General features: G+C 41.7%; 2 protein-coding genes across 3 annotated transcripts in view; one reads left to right on the top strand and one right to left on the bottom strand.

The window, feature by feature from the left end:
* The window catches only part of MLLT3 (MLLT3 super elongation complex subunit), a 153,723-nt gene extending 142,107 nt beyond the window's left edge, over positions 1-11,616 (bottom strand). Inside the window, exons 1-2 of the mRNA XM_085326246.1 lie at positions 11,466-11,616; positions 8,083-8,159 (exon numbers count right to left, since the gene is read on the bottom strand). Of these exons, the coding sequence (XP_085182372.1) occupies positions 8,083-8,159; positions 11,466-11,616 (228 nt within the window). The remainder of the gene's footprint in view (positions 1-8,082; positions 8,160-11,465) is intronic.
* Positions 11,617-17,039: 5,423 nt separating this feature from the next.
* FOCAD (focadhesin) overlaps positions 17,040-17,191 on the top strand; it is a 94,315-nt gene continuing 94,163 nt past the window's right edge. For both annotated transcript variants that reach the window (XM_085326213.1, XM_085326212.1), the window contains exon 1: positions 17,040-17,133. The gene's annotated coding sequence lies outside the window, so the exon portion shown is untranslated. The remainder of the gene's footprint in view (positions 17,134-17,191) is intronic.

The raw sequence follows: 17,191 nt of genomic DNA, 5'->3' as shown, positions 1-17,191 counted from the left end.
ATGAGGGGCGGCGGCGACTTCTCCTCCCCGGTGTGCCAGGGCCGCCCCCCCTCGGCTCGGTAAAGGGCTCCGTCGCCGCCGGCCGGGCCTCGGCCCCGCCCGCCGCCGAGAGCCGCAGGTGGAAACAGGCGGCACCTTCCCCACCCGGTGCCACCCGCGGGGAAGCAGCCGCGGCCGGGCAACGGCTGCCGAACGGCCGTTACGTTTGAATGTTCGAACAGTGGGGCGTTGGTGGTGGTGGTCTGCTAGATGGGAGGCGAGAGCGAGGGGGAAGGAGCCACGGAGAAAAGACAGAATGGTTAATTATTTTCTCAGACTCTGCTGAAAGTGCACATGGTCAACAAGCCACAGGTGCATAAAAAATGTACTGCCTTTTGCTTCTCATTTCAGCAACCTAGCAGACTAATACTGACACATACGTTCAGGGCAACAGCCTCTCTGCGCTCCGTTTACCTGCCTCCAGCAAAAGAGCCCACCACCCTGCGGCTGAGGGATGCAGCCCTCAGGTACTGCTCATGGTTAGATTTCAGCATTTTCAAGCACGTCTTTAAGATGGGTCACGTCTCTTCATATTTTCAAAATTAAAACATACTTGAAACTACCTGTTACCTTTATCAATGTTTGTTACTTCTCAACCTTGTGAGAGCTCCCCGGTGAGAATTGAGTAAAACAACACCCGGCACCAAATACACATTAAGGAAGGAACTCTCAAACCTAAGTCTCTGTCCTGTGTATCTTAACAAATAAACGTTTCTGACACTCCCCCAAAAATCCTCCTGGCAAACAAATGGAAGACAATACGCCGGCAATGTACTAACTGAACAAGTATTAGAAGTGGTGATGGATAGCAGCAAAGACACGACAATCGAGGTTATTTAACTGATATTTGTGTCATTAACTGCAGTATCTAACATTAATAGCGCTGATACCCTTTCAGAACAGTACAGTCACTACTACAATGGTCTTTATATACTTTCTGTATTACAGAAGATAACATAGTGAATGGTGTCACAGAAAGATGCCAGTGGAAGACTACAGGTGATTTATTGTGAATGGCTAAATCACAGTAGTAACATCTGTGACATGACTGTTTTCAGACAATGATGTATTTGTCTACACTCGTCTGTAATAATCTTTGCCACATTGAAAAATGACCTTTTCTAGATTCTCGTCTTGTATTTTTTATAATTTTTGGATGATGAGTATAACCTGACAGGTGGACAGTAAACATAGAAACCCTTTCTAAGAGAAGCGTTATTAAACAGAGTAAAATTGCGAATTTTAAGTACCCTCTCCGGGCATTCCAGATTTCACCAAGAGATGGCGCAATGAGCCCTTGAGTTAATGTCCTCACTTGACCTCTTCAGAAGTCTCTACATATCCACGACTCTTCATCGTCTCCTCCCCTTTTACTTCAGAATAAGGAATACAATGCATATTTTTGATTTATTATTGTCTTATAAAAAATCAGACAATCAAATGTACTTAAAGAAATTAGTAATAAGCAAACACTACTTTGCTCNTCCACGACTCTTCATCGTCTCCTCCCCTTTTACTTCAGAATAAGGAATGTGTATTATCAAAATAATTCAGTGTTCAAGCAGAATTTACTAATTCAGTCAAAACTTCTGACCTCTGGTTTTTCTTACAGACATTGTTTAAAATGAAGTTTGGTTTCCAATAATGACAATACATTTTCCCACATATTTTTAAAAGAAGGATAAGAGCGTATTCTCGTTAATTCTGAGATCTGGTTATATGATCTTTCAGCTCTGAATAATAAAATTCCTACTAATTGCTCAAAGAGACGAAGTAAATTTAATTTATAAAAATGCCACAAGTTACAATCTGCCTTGTAATTTATTAACATTAACCTCTCAAGTATATAAATATCCAAGCTTTAAAGTTGAAATATGGAGATATAAACTTTCATGTATTTCAGATGAAACTTTTGTTGGGCTGGGCAGCAAGTTGTCACTTAATTCAATAAACCCATCAAAGCTGATTCCGAAAACTTTAAAACCTTATGCATTCAAGACATCTCAATAAAGATACTGAGAATTTACTAGAGTAACAATTGTTCATATAATTAAGGATAGCAAAGCTGCACCACAGCCACATTTAATACTATGGGGTATTAAATGTATCAATAACCCAGCTGCTAGAGCCCATCTGAACAAAGCAATTTGCAGGCTCAGGATCCCAGATGACAATTTTCCTAGAAAGATTCTGCTTTAGTTGTAGCTGAGCTGCTCTTCTCAAATGCTGTCTCTTAGGGAACTTGTAAACACTGATGATAGATCTTCAAAAGCATTTAGACATCTATATCCCTTTGATTTCAATGGAAGCCAGACTCAAATGCTTTTGAATAAGTGAGGGGTTTTTTCCTCTCAAAAGACTGATTTTCTGGTATTTAATCCCTCACGTACTTCCATGTTAATGCAGAACTGAGTGTATAATATGTTCCTAATGAATAACAGTAATATATATGGTAATAGTAATTTGTCTTTCATTATAGGTAAACCTTTAATTTCAAATTCTATGTGGCCTGTTATTATCCGGTAATGAGACTTTAGGAAATACAGTGTGATTCTTACTTGAACAATTACGTTCAAGCACTAGCGATTGCAGTAGTAATCGGACATGCTACTTAAACTATCACTTAATCACTCTTCTTTCTCTTCTCTTGCCCTGTCATTTATATCCCAACTTTGCATTATTCATTAATCTCAGCGCCATTCTGGAGAGAATTTACAGGGAAGAAATGGAAAATAGTTTTCTGCTATCAAAATACATTCTTAGTGTGGCAGACACAGTGAGTTTTATAATAATTACAATGCATATTTTTGATTTATTATTGTCTTATAAAAAATCAGACAATCAAATGTACTTAAAGAAATTAGTAATAAGCAAACACTACTTTGCTCATAAAGAAGATACAATTGGTAAAATTGAGCACTTACAATTATGTATCTCAATTTGTATTTGAGCTCTCATATATGTTGTTTCATTTTCACAGATACTGTGAATATGTTATACATATTTATGTTAATGACAGCAGCTATGTGGTAAGTATAAAATGGCCTTTGATATAGATTCTTTTCTAATACACATCTATGGAATTATAGCTGTATTCAGTGATTGCAGTATCAGCCCTAAGCGTTTTTTCTCTGTATGCTTAATGACTTGAGGATTGCAGATTGCTGCCCTAAAATATGCAGATGAAGAAATTATTTTATTAAGAAAAGTGATATGGGAATACTTGCAGTTCAAAGTCCTATTATGTCTGAACTCATGCTCTCAATACATCTTGTTAGCTAGAAGGTAAATGCTTTTATAGGATCTTTCTACATTTCTGGGCAACTCTTCCAAGATCTTGAATGTCTGTGTTTCCTTCCTTACTTGCATTAATAGTTTGACATTATGAGGGATATATATTTGCTTCCTACCTCAGGGTAGAAGTTAGGGACATCATATTTCTTTGTAATAAATCAAATTCCATTGTGGGGCTATTATACAAGTATAAAATATCTTTTTTTTCAACACAATTTCAATGGAAAATTTTGAAAAAAATCTGTATATGAACCACATTATAATTTGATTTGTCTTCTGCCTTAGTAAGAACAAGGCAGTCAAACAAAGCAATCAAATGAAAAAAGAACACCCTTATTTTAAGTTGGTGTATTTCTATTTCTTGTCCATCTCCCTCAGGCTTCTCTTCTTTTGTAAAGATTTGAATTAATCTTCCCAAATTCCTTCTGAAAATCATTACTACTTAATATAATTATAAATTTTGTATCTGTTCAGATTGATAACCCTTTCAGCATAATGACAAAAGTGAGAAGTCACAGTGGGTCAGATCCTGAATGTTCATCCATTTCCCCAAATCCACGGTAGGATTGGACCTAGAATTTCCCATTCTATAGTTCTGCAAAGATGACCACTATCACACAAGGTAAGAGCCATGATGACTTATTTTTAGATGAGATATACTTGTACATAGGTTTATTTATTTGTCCTGGTTTTCTCAGAAGGCTGTAAAGATGATATTTGATTTTTTTCTTTCTTCCTGACATGTTTTCTGAGGAAAGAAATGTTATTTTAGGCCTGGGGCAGATCAGATCTATGTGCTGCAAACCAGGATGAATCAGATGTGCAAAAGAACTGTCTTTTGTCTCTAAAAAGTCTGTGTTTCTGTGCTGCTGCTAGCTTTTGTGCCCAAGTCAAGAAACTAGAATCCCTTCTGAATCTTATGGCATTTTTCCTGAAAACCATAAATCTACAATGTCTTTAGTGGTAGTCATGTCTTGCTATTTTACAATGTCTTTGGCCTTTTTGTTTTACTAGAATGAGAGCATAAATGAGTAGAGCAGCTTTTATACTGAAGTCGCTTCAAAAAAAAATGAGAGAAATTTTGGTAACAACATAGGCAAGTAGAGAAATTATTAGGTTTTTAACAGCAGCTCCAGTATAGCTGGTGGTATCCAAACCTGTTTAACATGAGAGAAGGTGACCAAGAAACAAGRGCATCCCCTACGCTTTATGATCATGGCTGTTGTATCTTAAATTTCCACCCCTAAAAGAAAGAGTCTTCCACTGAAAGGAGGTGAGTTTTCTTGGATCGCTCTAGCTTTTGCTATGGTTGAAAATGAAATAAGGTTATCARGCAGTAACTGGAAAATACATTTATATTTAACAGATACCATTGAGGCAATTATCTTCTTGGGAATCTCTTAAATGGGTGCACTTGCTGACATGGATTCATTTTCCATATTCATCTAATAACAGTARATTCTACAGGAAAGAATGGACATTTTGGTACTCTGAAGTTTTTGGACGTATGTACATCATGCTATGAAGTGTGATGGAGAGACCCCTGAGCTAGAAGGAACATGAGTCAATACTTCTGCTCACAGCRGAGCTACTCTGGAAGCAGTATAGCTGTGCTAGTGCAGCACTGCACCTTACCTAAGAGACATGTATCATGGTGGTACTGTTGTTGATTCCGTATGAGGTTGAAAGGAAGACTGCCTGGGGCTTTCTGTACTATCCTCTTATACAAAGCAGATATATCTTTTGTCAAATAAAAGTGAGATTTTTTCCCAAGTCCCTTGGAAACATTAAATTGCCTTTGTTTTTTCAAACACAGCTGCTTAAAATCAACTTTTCCAAGTTGAAATTTTATGACCCAAATATATGGACTGACTTTCATGTCACTTCTGGATTTTAAATGTTTAAAATAAGCAACTAGTGCAACTGCTGTTATTGCTGGTAATATAGGAAACCACAGTGACATTTAAATTTAGATTGTCACTCTGAATATTGCTTTATTTGAGATCTTTTAATTTACTTATGCAGACAAGATATAAAATCATAGCTGAATCCTGTTGCAAGACAGATACTTTGATTACAATATTAAGATGCTGCTCTGAAACAGAGCCAAAACTTAAAATGAACTTTCAGCTGATCTTACACACACAACAAGGAATAAATAAGAACTGCTTTATACTGCCACTGTGGCTGCCAGGAACTGATGACAAATAGTCTCACTGGATTGGCTCCCTTTTTAATAAGCTATATAGGCAGAGCAAAAGCCAAGCAGCCTGGGCCAACTGCAGGCCTGTTTTGAGCTTTTATTGGCTTGTTCACTTTTAATCACAAATCAAACAGAAAATGAGCACTTTAGTTGGTAACATATTAAACTACTAGTCAATGGAAAAATGTCCTCAAGAGCAATGGCCGCACATTTCAGAAAACAATATAAAATAGTTTATGAGTCACCACCAGCTACCTCAGAGAGAGGTAGTAATGACAAAAGATGAATGCAAAAGGGAGTCTTGGCTATGCATAATATTACAATATAGAAGGTTAACAAACAAATGTTTAAAGGTCTCTAGGGACACATAAGGAAACCTGTTTAGAGTAGAAAGTCTTGTTGAGAGATCTACAAGGAAGTATTTAGTTTTTGACTTCCTCACAATGATGTAGTCTCAAGAGGAAATATTCTTGTTAAACAAACAAACACAGAGTCAAATTCTGTACTCAGTTTAAGCTTTTGGAAAGACTGAGTTTAGAGAACCTGCTTTGGATTTCCACCAGTGTAGCCAGGACAAATTCTGATCACACATGCAAAGGAATTATTAAGGAGTGACTTTACTGAAATGAATCTGCCTACTTCTTTGCCTAAAAGGAAATCTCCTCTCTGCTGGAAATAAACACAGAATTATGTGATTGTCCTCCCTTTTACCAGGTTCTGGTCTTTAGAGGTTGTATAATTTATGTAAGTTGACCATAGTCCAGGAAAGGAGTTTATGCATAAGACCACCACTGTGTGTGATCACCACACTGGCTACTTGTCTCTTTCTAGAACTTGGTTACAGGAATATTGGCAAGGATAAGTATCCTGCCTTCACACTGCTGGGGCTTCCCTATCTGCTAAAAGAACCACAAACTGGCCAGACCTTTCTGATTCTCAGTATCAATAGCAAGTGTGTGTGAAGTTATAATGGCTTAGCATTTCCTCGGTAAGAAACTCATAGGGAAAAATATAGAATTATTTATCAGTACTCACACATCTCAGTTGTCCTCATCCTTAGTGAACTCACCTTTGCATCACCACTGTGACTCAGAAAGTACTTTTATTCCCACTTGATAGGTGGGCAATTGAAACAAAGAAAGATTAAATGATTTGTTCAAGGAAAACAAAAAAAGATATGCAGTGAAGCAAGTGATTAAACACACGAAGGACAAAGCCTGGCCCTGAAAAACTGGAAAAGTTGAAGAAACCCCCAAAAATGTGTAATCAAAAGTATCAAGGGAGAGCAGTGAGACTGAAATTCACAGCTAGCTGGACAATTAATAAATTTTTTGACAAATGTGGGATTTGAAAGAACCTTGAAAAGTTGCAGAAGTATATTATCGTGTTTGCGGAATTCTAGCCTAGAAGCTAGATATACRTATTTCAGAAATCTAAATAGAAATCATCTGAATGTAAAACAGCTGCATTTACACACGGGAAAGTTGTAAACAAGACTGCTTGACATATGGATGTTTGGGAGCCAGCTAGTAGTCATAGCATTATAAGAAAGCTGGAGATAATTTTTATAAAGGTGCAGAAAGGAGCAAAGCAGAAGAAGCTGGAGTGGAAATACTTTGCCAACTGTTGGGCTGCGGGAAACCTGCGGAGCTGCAGCCTATATACTCTTCCCTGTCCTGGAGATTTCAGATATCCTTCCATATAAGCTCTGTGTGGTCTACCGAATTGAATAGATTTTGATAGCCGAGCAGCTGCACTCAGTTTACACTCCTCCTAATGATAGGCATCCCTGAATGCACAATGAATCAAAAAACTTTCCATACCACATGACATTAATTCCAGATACTTTTCCATGCATTTATGACTTCAAATAAAACTTTCCAGCTGACAGGATACAAATTCAAAAAGCATGATGTCCTGATCTGCTGCAATTTCTGTAATCTTTCAATGTCCCATGGCCTATTTTTTAAATGTTTCCCATGCAGCAGATTTCAAACTGACCAGGACTAGTATTTTATCAATTTTATGAGCCCCAAACTACAAATATACATATACATACATATATATACACAAAYATATGTATAAAAACACATACAGAGARTAAGAGCTAGAGCCAAAGAGAGTAATGGCTTCTTAGGGCATCATTCATCACTGTTCTGTACTTGCATGCCCTTCAGAGTGGAAGTCCTTGAAAGAGAGACCAGGATAAAACTGAGAACTGCTTCTAAGGAGAATGGAGGCCAGGAGGTCTGGGAGAAAGCACTGGAATCCTTCRGGGTAAATAATCTCCTTTCAGGATTCAGATCTATATGTGTGGGGGTCAAACCCCAGAATCTGCTTCTTTAAAGTCTCCATTCAGCAGGAATGGGTTTTACAGACATTCTGTAGGGCCAACAAAAGGTGGTAGGGTTGGGCCTAAGAAATACTTAAAACTGTTATAATTGATGGTAGTGATAGCACTGTAAACCTCTCAACAAAGTGACTGAATTACCTATGAATGAAAATTTTGAGGCTTCCAGTATCAAATGGAGCAAAGTATCCATTACATCAGGGAGCAGCAGCAAATTCAAATCATTGGAAATACTGTTCCAAAGAATTCCCGAAGAATTCTTCCTGGATATTCCTGAAAAATAGCAGCAAAAGGAAAAAGAATAAAATGCAAAGACAAGAAAAAGATAAAAATAAATAACCAAGCTAAATACAGAAATGCATAAGCACCTTAAAGAATAAGAAAAGTTAGTAGGCTTCCCTAAATACTTTTTCAACAGTAAATTCACTCTCGTCAGTAGTCTCCCCTCRGACTCAAACTTTTATGTCAGTAGCACTGCTTCTGTGAAAGAAAGTATGAATAATTGCAGAACTGGACTAGAAAGGCTTGCACAAGATCTTAGTTTAAACCTTTGCAATGATGGATCAGGTGAAACTCAAAGGACTTGAACGGAAACATTAATGTTAAAATCTTACGCTGCATAYGCACACAGAGTAACTTCAAACAAACGAGTAGTCTTACTAACCTCATTGTCAACGACTGGAATGCTCCTCATCTATTTCAAATTACTCCTGAGCAGATTTCTTGCAGAATTATGGCATTAACTGAAGTCTATTTAAGAAAAGAAAACAGTCTAATTGACTGGGAGGGGGTGGGAGAAGGACAAAATCGTAGAATCATAGAATCAGTAAGGTTGGAAGGGACCTCTGGAGATCATCTAGTCCAATCTCCMYGCTCAAGCAGGGTCACCTAGAACATGTTAGACAGGGTTGCATCCAGGTGGGCCTTGAAGATCTCCAGAGAAGGAGACTCCACAGCCTCTCTGGGCAACATGTACCAGTGCCCTGTCACTCTCACAGAGAAGAAATTCCCCCTCACGTTCACGCTGTGCTTCCTGGGCTTCAATTTCTGCCCATTGCCTCTTGCCCTGTCACATGCGACAACTGAAAAGAGTTTGCCCCTGTCCMCTTGACACCCTCCCTTCAGGTACTTGTACACATTGACAAGATCCCCCCTCAGTCTTCTCTTCCCCAGGCTAAACAGGCCCAGCTCTTGCAGCCGTTCCTCACAGGGCAGGTGCTCCAGCCCTCGGATCATCTTTGTAGCCCTACGCTGGACTCTCTCCAGTAGCTCCATGTCTCTCTTGKACTGGGGACCCCAGAACTGGACACAGTACTCAAGATGAGGCCTCCCCAGGGCTAAGGAGAGGGGCAGGATCACCTCCCTCCACCTGCTGGCAACACTCTTCCTAATGCTCCCCAGGATATCATTGGCCTTCCTGGCCACAAGGGCACATTGCTGGCTTATGGTCAACCTCACTGTCCACTCATCTAACCCACACTTCCAGAGCTTCTCCAGGAGGATGTTCTGGGAGGCAGTGTCAAAAGCCTTGCTGACGTCAAGGTACACAATGTCCACTGCTCTTCCSTCATCTACCCAGCCAGTCATGCCATCATAGAAGGCTATCAGATTCTGTCAGAAAGCATGAATTAACTGGGAGAATTAACATGACCTTAACCCCTGTCATTGATCCCTGATTATGTTTCCCCCATAAGCATCATCCACATTCTCATCTTCACTATGATTTCCTGATGCTGCATGCAGGGAAGCAGAGACGTATTGGCTCTGCGTAGCAACCAGGAAGTCTGCATGAATCCTGTGTCTGCCTTTGAATACAACCTGACCCAGTGTCTTGTCTTCATCACAAGAATTCCAAGTAAAACTTACCAAATTTGAAGAGCTTTTCAAACACATAGGAACAAAAGCCATTAGTTGTGTATTTTGTAAATAAGGCTTTTTCTCCTATTATGCAAGTACTACTTCACTGTTGGTCACAGAAACCAACTAGGCTGTTCTGCTTTTGGAAAAGAATCTCAGAGTATGATTCTGAAAATTGAAATGTCTGTGCTGACAGACACAATACTGTCCTCCTCTCTGATATATCTGCATATTTTGCAATTAGTACAGTTGTGTAGGTATATTGGTCTGAGATGAGCCGTCCAAGAAATAGAGGCTGACAGGTGACTACCAGACTTTTAGGCAAGTGCATCAGAAAGTGGAGTAATTTTAATTCCATGTAGTCTGAAATGTGATGTGGCAAAAACCAATTTTTTTTTGATAAAAGACGCTTTCTACGATTTGAAACAAAGAATTGAGGCATTAAACTTAATCCAAATCACATCCATTACTACATCCCTCAAACTCTTCTTAGGTCTTGCTGTACTGCATTGTTAGTAGAAGAACACATTTTGTTGTTACGAAGCCATTCACATCCAAATCTCAAAGCCAGATTTGCTGGAGCTTGCAATCTTTAAACCTGAAATCAGATTTTAAAAAATCTGATCAAGATGCTGCTACAATAAGAAAAGTGGTTTTAACATAACAGTTTTAGTAGACTTCAGACTCTGAGAAGGTATTAATAAAGAGGGAGGTGGTATCAAGCGTTTGCAGAAGTTATGCACTTTGCAGTGTAAAATCTTTTTGAAAGTTACTTTTCCAACTTGAATCTCACATTCAGATTCTTATGTCCAAATATTAATAGCCACATAGAAGGAATGACTATGCAGAAAAGATGTTATTTTGTAACTTTGATCATCCTGTGTTTTGGAATCCAGTGAGATTCCAATTCTATTATTGAAAAAGCACAGTATGAAAGCTCTTGCTTTCAAGTACACTTCCACTTTCTGGAAAGACATTAAATGTTTTTTTCTAAAAGCTTGATCTGACAAATGTTCTCTGAGAATATAATTGAGGATCTCTGGTTTGTTCTTCTGTTTGAGTTACTGCCTTGCATAGAAATTTACTGTACTGGATATATTTACAGTGTTGTAGGAAAGTACAAATCTTTAATAAAGCCTGCAAACATTTTGTTATTGACTTCCTTGAGAATAAAACCAAACTCTCTTGGTTTGCTTGTGCACTCCTGTGTTGCCTCTTCAGCAGATACCAGGATGGTTCAACCCTCTCGTAAGGACCAGTGCCTGTGAATGTAAGGCTTCTTCCAGTTGTCTGAAGAAGGTCTCATCCACTCTGAACATTAGTCTGCAGCAGATATCCACCACAATATCACTCATGTTGGTCTGCCTGCTAATCCTGACTCACAAGCCCTCACCTGGCCTCTCATTGCCCCCATGCAGAGCTCCAGGCATTCCCACTGCTCTGTCATAGAAAGGGCAGCTCCCATTCTTCACTGTCCTGATTTGTCCTTCCTAAAAAGCCTCGGTGCATCCATTCTGGTCATATGACTTATCCTACCATATCTTCCTGATCCCAATGAGATCATACTCCTGCAGTCACATGCAGACCTCTTAATTCCTTGTTTGTTCCCCATGCTGTGTGCATTASTGTTTAAAAATGTCAGATGGGTGCCTATTTGTGCTTATTTCCTAGAAGCAGTATGAGAGCCCTCCTCATCAGGCTATCCTCTTGGCATTTCCTTACCTGGGTGCATATGCTTGCAGTGGGTTCCCTGCTGTCCTGTTTTGTCACTTTTAAGGGCCTTCTTGTGCACATCACCCTGTACCTTCTGTTTGCCAGTATGATCTGGCACATCTTCACTTGGCCATGGGTCATTTCCCTCCCTCCCCGCCATTCCTGATTGAGCTCTGTTTACAGGTTGGCCAGCCTGTTGGCAAAGCTTCTTTTTTTCCCCTGCTTAGTCAAGTGGATGTCTTCTCTCCCCAGCAGTCCCTAAACCTTAAAGAGGCTCCCATGGTCACAAAAGCCAGATTCCTGTTGTTGACAYTAGGATCCATTCGCTCCTCCCAAAGCTCTTTTCCTCACTGGTAGGACCAAGGAGATACTACCTGTCCCCGCCCCCCAAGTCTTTCAGCTTCATCCTCAGGGTACTTTGGATATGCCATCAGTGACATGTTAGGATAACAAAGTATAGATTTAAACAGTTATTATACTATGCATTTTACTCGTAAGAAGAAAAGCACAGATATTTTTGATGAGATGAAGACAAAAGCTTTAATGATTCTTGGAGGACTCTTAGGACAGATGCAAGTATGGCAGCACTGAGCAAAATTACTCATTGGGGCTAAGCTAATTCTTAATTTTTGAATGTGAATTTCAGAGAAAATTATGTTGGAGTGTGCAAACTATGTCCTGGTGAAAAATACACATGTTTCTACAATGTTCCTTGCTGCAAACAGCCCAGAAGGAAAATGCTGCTCATCATAAAATCATAGACATGAAGGGATACAAAGAGGAATCTTCACCTGCAGAGCACTCCCACTGACAGGGCTCACTAACAGTAGGTAAGGCTTCCTTTAACCAAAGGGATCTAGTGTAACCCTCTGTACACAAGCAGGATAAGAAATACTTGGAATTATCCCAAATTTCTTACTTTCTCTCAGTTTCATTGTACTTGTATTGTGATACTATGGCAAATATATCTCTTTCCATTCCTTGAGCTTCCTGCTTGTGAAATGGAATAACAATATTGGAACCAGTATTTGAAAAGTGCTCCAAATTTTAACTTTAAATATTAGTTCCTCATCTTAGTTCTGAATCATAACTGTGCCTTTGATCCCACATATAGCAGAGACTGAATATAAACAGAAAATGCAAGGAAAGAGTCACAGACCAGATCACAGAAATGATTTTCAAGACATGATATACAAAAGCTTATCTTAGATCATAGAGAAAGATACAGGAGCACATGTTCCACTGTTTTCAGTAAAGAACTTCTGTTCACAGCAGCTCAGCATCTGCTTGGCAGCTTTATGTAAATATTAATCAGCAAGTCTGATGAACTACTAAAAGACATTTATTGAAAATAATACTCATACAAGAATTAAGAGAATATGCCTATCAAAATAACTTGTACAAGATCAGTTCAAAAAGGAATCCACTATTAGGAAATATGACCTATAAGATGACAAATGTATTGCTTTGGAGCCAAATTCTTCACATGATCTGGTCTGGGCTCCCAAAGCTGATAGAAGTTTTATAGATATAAATGCAGAAGGCAAATAAGGATTTTTCAAAAATACTGGACTTCAAAATGAAGGAAGAAAATATTCCAAGTGAGAAAACTTACAGAATATTAAAACCCTCCTGGGATCTCACTATTTTAGCCATAGTTGTGCCTCACAAATTCAAATCTGCTTGCAATCTCCATTTTCAGTGTTCAGAACAGATTAACAAGATTTAACAACTCAGCAATGCATATATTACAGRAGATTGCTCAGTCAGGTAAATGGATGCAATCAAATCTCAGAATAAATAACAAGAACATAGAAAATTTTACTATATGTCCCCACAGAATGTGTCAGCACCCCTTTCCTTGGGATTTGGCCACCTGCACCCAAGGCCACTTCTGACACAGCGCAGCTATGGACCTGGGACGGATCAGATTGCTGGAAAAGAGCTGTGTGAGGAAGGTCCTAGGCTGGGCCCTTCCCACTTCACTTGGGAGCTGTATTTAAGCTCAGTCCCTCACCCTAGGCCTTTCCTTACCAACAGAACACCCGTGCCTGTGCCTAGCCATAAGGATTCATACTTTGCTAGTCCAGACCCTGTGGACTCAACTCTCCGGGTTGGTCCCAGACATGACCTGTTACTTAGGGCTGCTGCCCAGCAATCGCTGGGCTGTGGCTGACTTCAGCTACTGTCATGGGTCAGCTTGGTTCTTCTTGCTCAGGTGCTGTGGGACTGCACCCTCTTGATGACAGCACTGTCTAGGCATTACTTCCAGCTTCTGGCTCACCTACCTTCGCAGAGCACTCCCACTGTCGAGCTTCCTAACAGTAGGTAGGGCTTCTTTTAACCAAAGAAATAATTGTTCCCTCTGAACAGCAAAGTCTCCTCAACTTCATCCAGGTAACAGGGAACCCAAAGTGCTTGGAATCTCAGGATAGGATGCAAATCACAGAATCATGGAATAGCTGAGGTTGGAAGGGACCTGAAGAGACCATCTTGTCCAACCCCCCTCCTCAAGCAGGGTCACCTACAGCACATTGTCCAGAACCGTGTTTAGTCTGGTTTTCAGTATCTCCAGGAACAGACACTCCACAACCTCTCTGGGTAACCCATGCAACTGCTTAGTCACCCTCACAGGAAAAAAGCTTTTCCTTATGTTTAGATGGAACTTCACGTGTTCCAATTTGTGCCCGTTGCCTCTCACCCTACCACTGGCTGATTTGAGAACTAGCTGAATGGCAGAGCTCAGAGGGTTGTGATCAGTGGCGCAAAGTCTAGTTGGAGGCCTGTAGCTCAGRGTGTTCCCCAGGCCTCAGTGCTGGGGCCAGTTTTGTTCAATGTTCTTCATCAATGTTCTTCATTAATGACCTGGAGTAAGGGGCATCAGCAAGTTTGCTGATGATACAAAACTGGGAGGAGTGACTTATCCCAGAAGACTGTGCTGCCATTCAGAGAGACCTGGACAGGYTGGAAAATTGGGCAGAGAGGAACCTTATGAAGTTCAACAAAAACAAGTGCAAGGTCCTGCACCTAGGGAGGAATAACCCTAGGCACCAGTACAGGCTGGGGGCTGACCTGATGGAAAGCAGCTCTGCGGAGAAGGCTCTCGGGGTCCAGGTGGACTGCAGGCTGACTATGAGCCAGCAATGCCCCTTGGTGCCAAAATGGCCAATGGTATCCCGAGTGGCATTAGGCAGCACATTGCCAGCAAGTCAAAGGAGGAAATCCTGCCTCTCTACGCAACTCTCACGAGGCTGCTGGAGCTACTACAGCAAGTCCAGCGGAGGGCTACTAAGATGATTAAAGGACTGGAGCTTCTGTCATATAAGGAAAGTCTGAGAGAGTGGGACTGTTCAGCCTTCAGAAAGAGAAGACTGACGGAGGATCTTACCAATGCATATAAATATCTGAAAGGACAGCGTAAAGAGGATGGGGTCACAGTCTTCCCAGTGGTGCCCAGTAATAGGATAAGAGATAACGGGAACAAACTGAAACACAGAAAGTTCTGTCTGAACATAAGAAAAATCAGAGCACTGGAACAAATTACCCAGAAGGTTGTGAAGTCTCCATCCTTGGAGATATTCAAAAGCTGTCTGGACACAACCGTTGGAAATATGCTACAGGTGATGCTGTCTGAGCAGAGGGGTTGGACAAAATGATCTCCAGAGGTCCTTTCCAGGCATGAATGCAATGGCACGAGTGCTAACGAATCAGTGGAATGGTTGTGATACAYCTGATCCTGACGCCAAGCATGAGTTGTCTGCATGGATAGAAAAGGAAGAAAGGATGGAACGGGTGAGGAGGCTGAATGCTGCTTTCTGATTCATGCCATTGCCTGAGGTCACCTACAGCTACGCTTAACTACCCCTGTATGAAAACGTTTCCATGTTCTCTTAGCAGATCTTGGYATATTGTAGATGTATCAGAAAGCTAACTAGGGGTCATCCTACAAACACTGTGCTGAGTGCAAAGGCACCCCGTGGATACCTGTATGTGCAAACTGCTCCACCCTCAACAATTCAGGTGCTGCATGTGAAGTCCTGTTGAGAAAACATGAGGGAAAGCCTACATGATCTGAGTAAGCTGGCTGCTCTTCACTTTTCATAAAGACATGCAGGCAGTTCAAGAGGATAGTTTTACTCTCTGGACCATATTTGGGCTTTTTCTGGTTCCTGAATTGTCATTGTAGGCTTGGCCACAAACTCAATGGAAGGAGAAGCAGGTCCTTTTGGATCCCATAAACCACATTTGGCTTTTGCTGGTGAACTTGATCCCAATACATTAAGATACTCAGTAATTTCTTGGTCTTTAAAAACTGAAAAACTGTAGAAAGACCTATACAGGTGTACTTAATTTATTTTTGTTTCAAATTTGTCATTATTTCACTACCTTCTGCTCAAATTCATCCTTGAGTAATAATACTGAGCAATCTAGCCCTTCTCAAACAAATTTCTCTAAAAGTATTCATGATTTTTGCCTTTTCTTAAGATAGTTTAGTGTCATTTTGATGTTACTAATGTCTTGTAAAGGTTACCTATTGCGTCAATGTTCAGGAATAAAAGTGCGTAAGTGTTGGTTTGCGTTAAAATAAGAATTCTAATCGAGAATATAACCTCTTCTTAAAGTTCCTAGTCCTAAATATGAGCTCTGCAGTCTTTCCAACATGTTGGCAACACAAGGAGTTGCCAAATTGCACCGAAGCTGAGCTTGAACTAACCTATTCTCCTGTCATGGCCTGAAGGATCTAGAAACGAAAGAACTGCACAACATGCAGCAAGCACGAAAACATTTATTCTTCATGTCTCTTCCTGACTGCAAATGGATAAGCCTGTCCCTGGAACATGCTGATCATTGTCCCTCTCAAAATAACAAGATTTAAGAGAGTCACTCTGCAGTAATTTTGCTATACAAGTCTGCTTTTCTGTATGTAGGGAAAATGCTATCCTCTTATCCTTTTCAACACAACTCATACTGCTTCTGTCTCCAGATTTAGGTCTAAATTTAAGTTTGGAATTAAGGAAAAGTCTGAAGGAGGCTTAGTACTTAAAGGCTAATTCATGTCCCAACCCCCTGAGCAAGAGCCTGGATCCAAGTACCGAACTATGTCAACACCGGGAACACAAGCCGAACTTCGTGGACGCGACTCATCCCACCTCCCCGTAGCGAGCAGCCCCGGCGGGGTCGGAGCAAAGCCACACCGCCCGCACGCCGCGCTCAGGCCGTCCCCGCGGCCGGCCGGGCCGCCGAGACGGCGCCCTGACGGCACGGACGGCTGCCGCCACCTCGACACGGCCGTGCCCTCGGGAAGCCGGCTTCAGGCGACCGCCAGCGGGGCCAGCCCTCGGCGCCCGCGGTGAGCAGCCCCGAGACGCCCGCCCAGCGTCCAGCGTCCAGCGCCCAGCCGGGGCGCGGCCAGGGCGGCGGCCGAAGCGCGGGGTGGGCAGCGGAGCGCCCCAGCCACCGCCGCCGCCCCACGGCGGGAGACACAGCGCCCGCGCCGCCCGCTGCCGCCACACCACCGCGTCGCCTGCGGCGCCCGCGCGCATGCGCCAGCCGCCGCGCAGGCGCCCTGACCGGGGGGGGGGCAAATCTCGCGCTGACTCACCGCCGGCTTCCCGCCGGGGGAAGGAACTGACGCTGCCGAGCGGCGGGAGGCGCCGCCGCTGTGGCGCGCGATGAGGTGAGGTCGGCGGGGGAGAGGGAGAGGGAGAGGGAGGCCGCGCGCGCGGCGCCGCTCC

This window comes from Rhea americana, unplaced genomic scaffold (assembly GCF_003343005.1).
Source record: "Rhea americana isolate MKP2758 unplaced genomic scaffold, rheAme1 scaffold_129, whole genome shotgun sequence".
NCBI classification, from domain to species: Eukaryota; Metazoa; Chordata; class Aves; order Rheiformes; family Rheidae; genus Rhea; species Rhea americana.
This window is presented reverse-complemented; position numbering and strand designations above follow the sequence as displayed.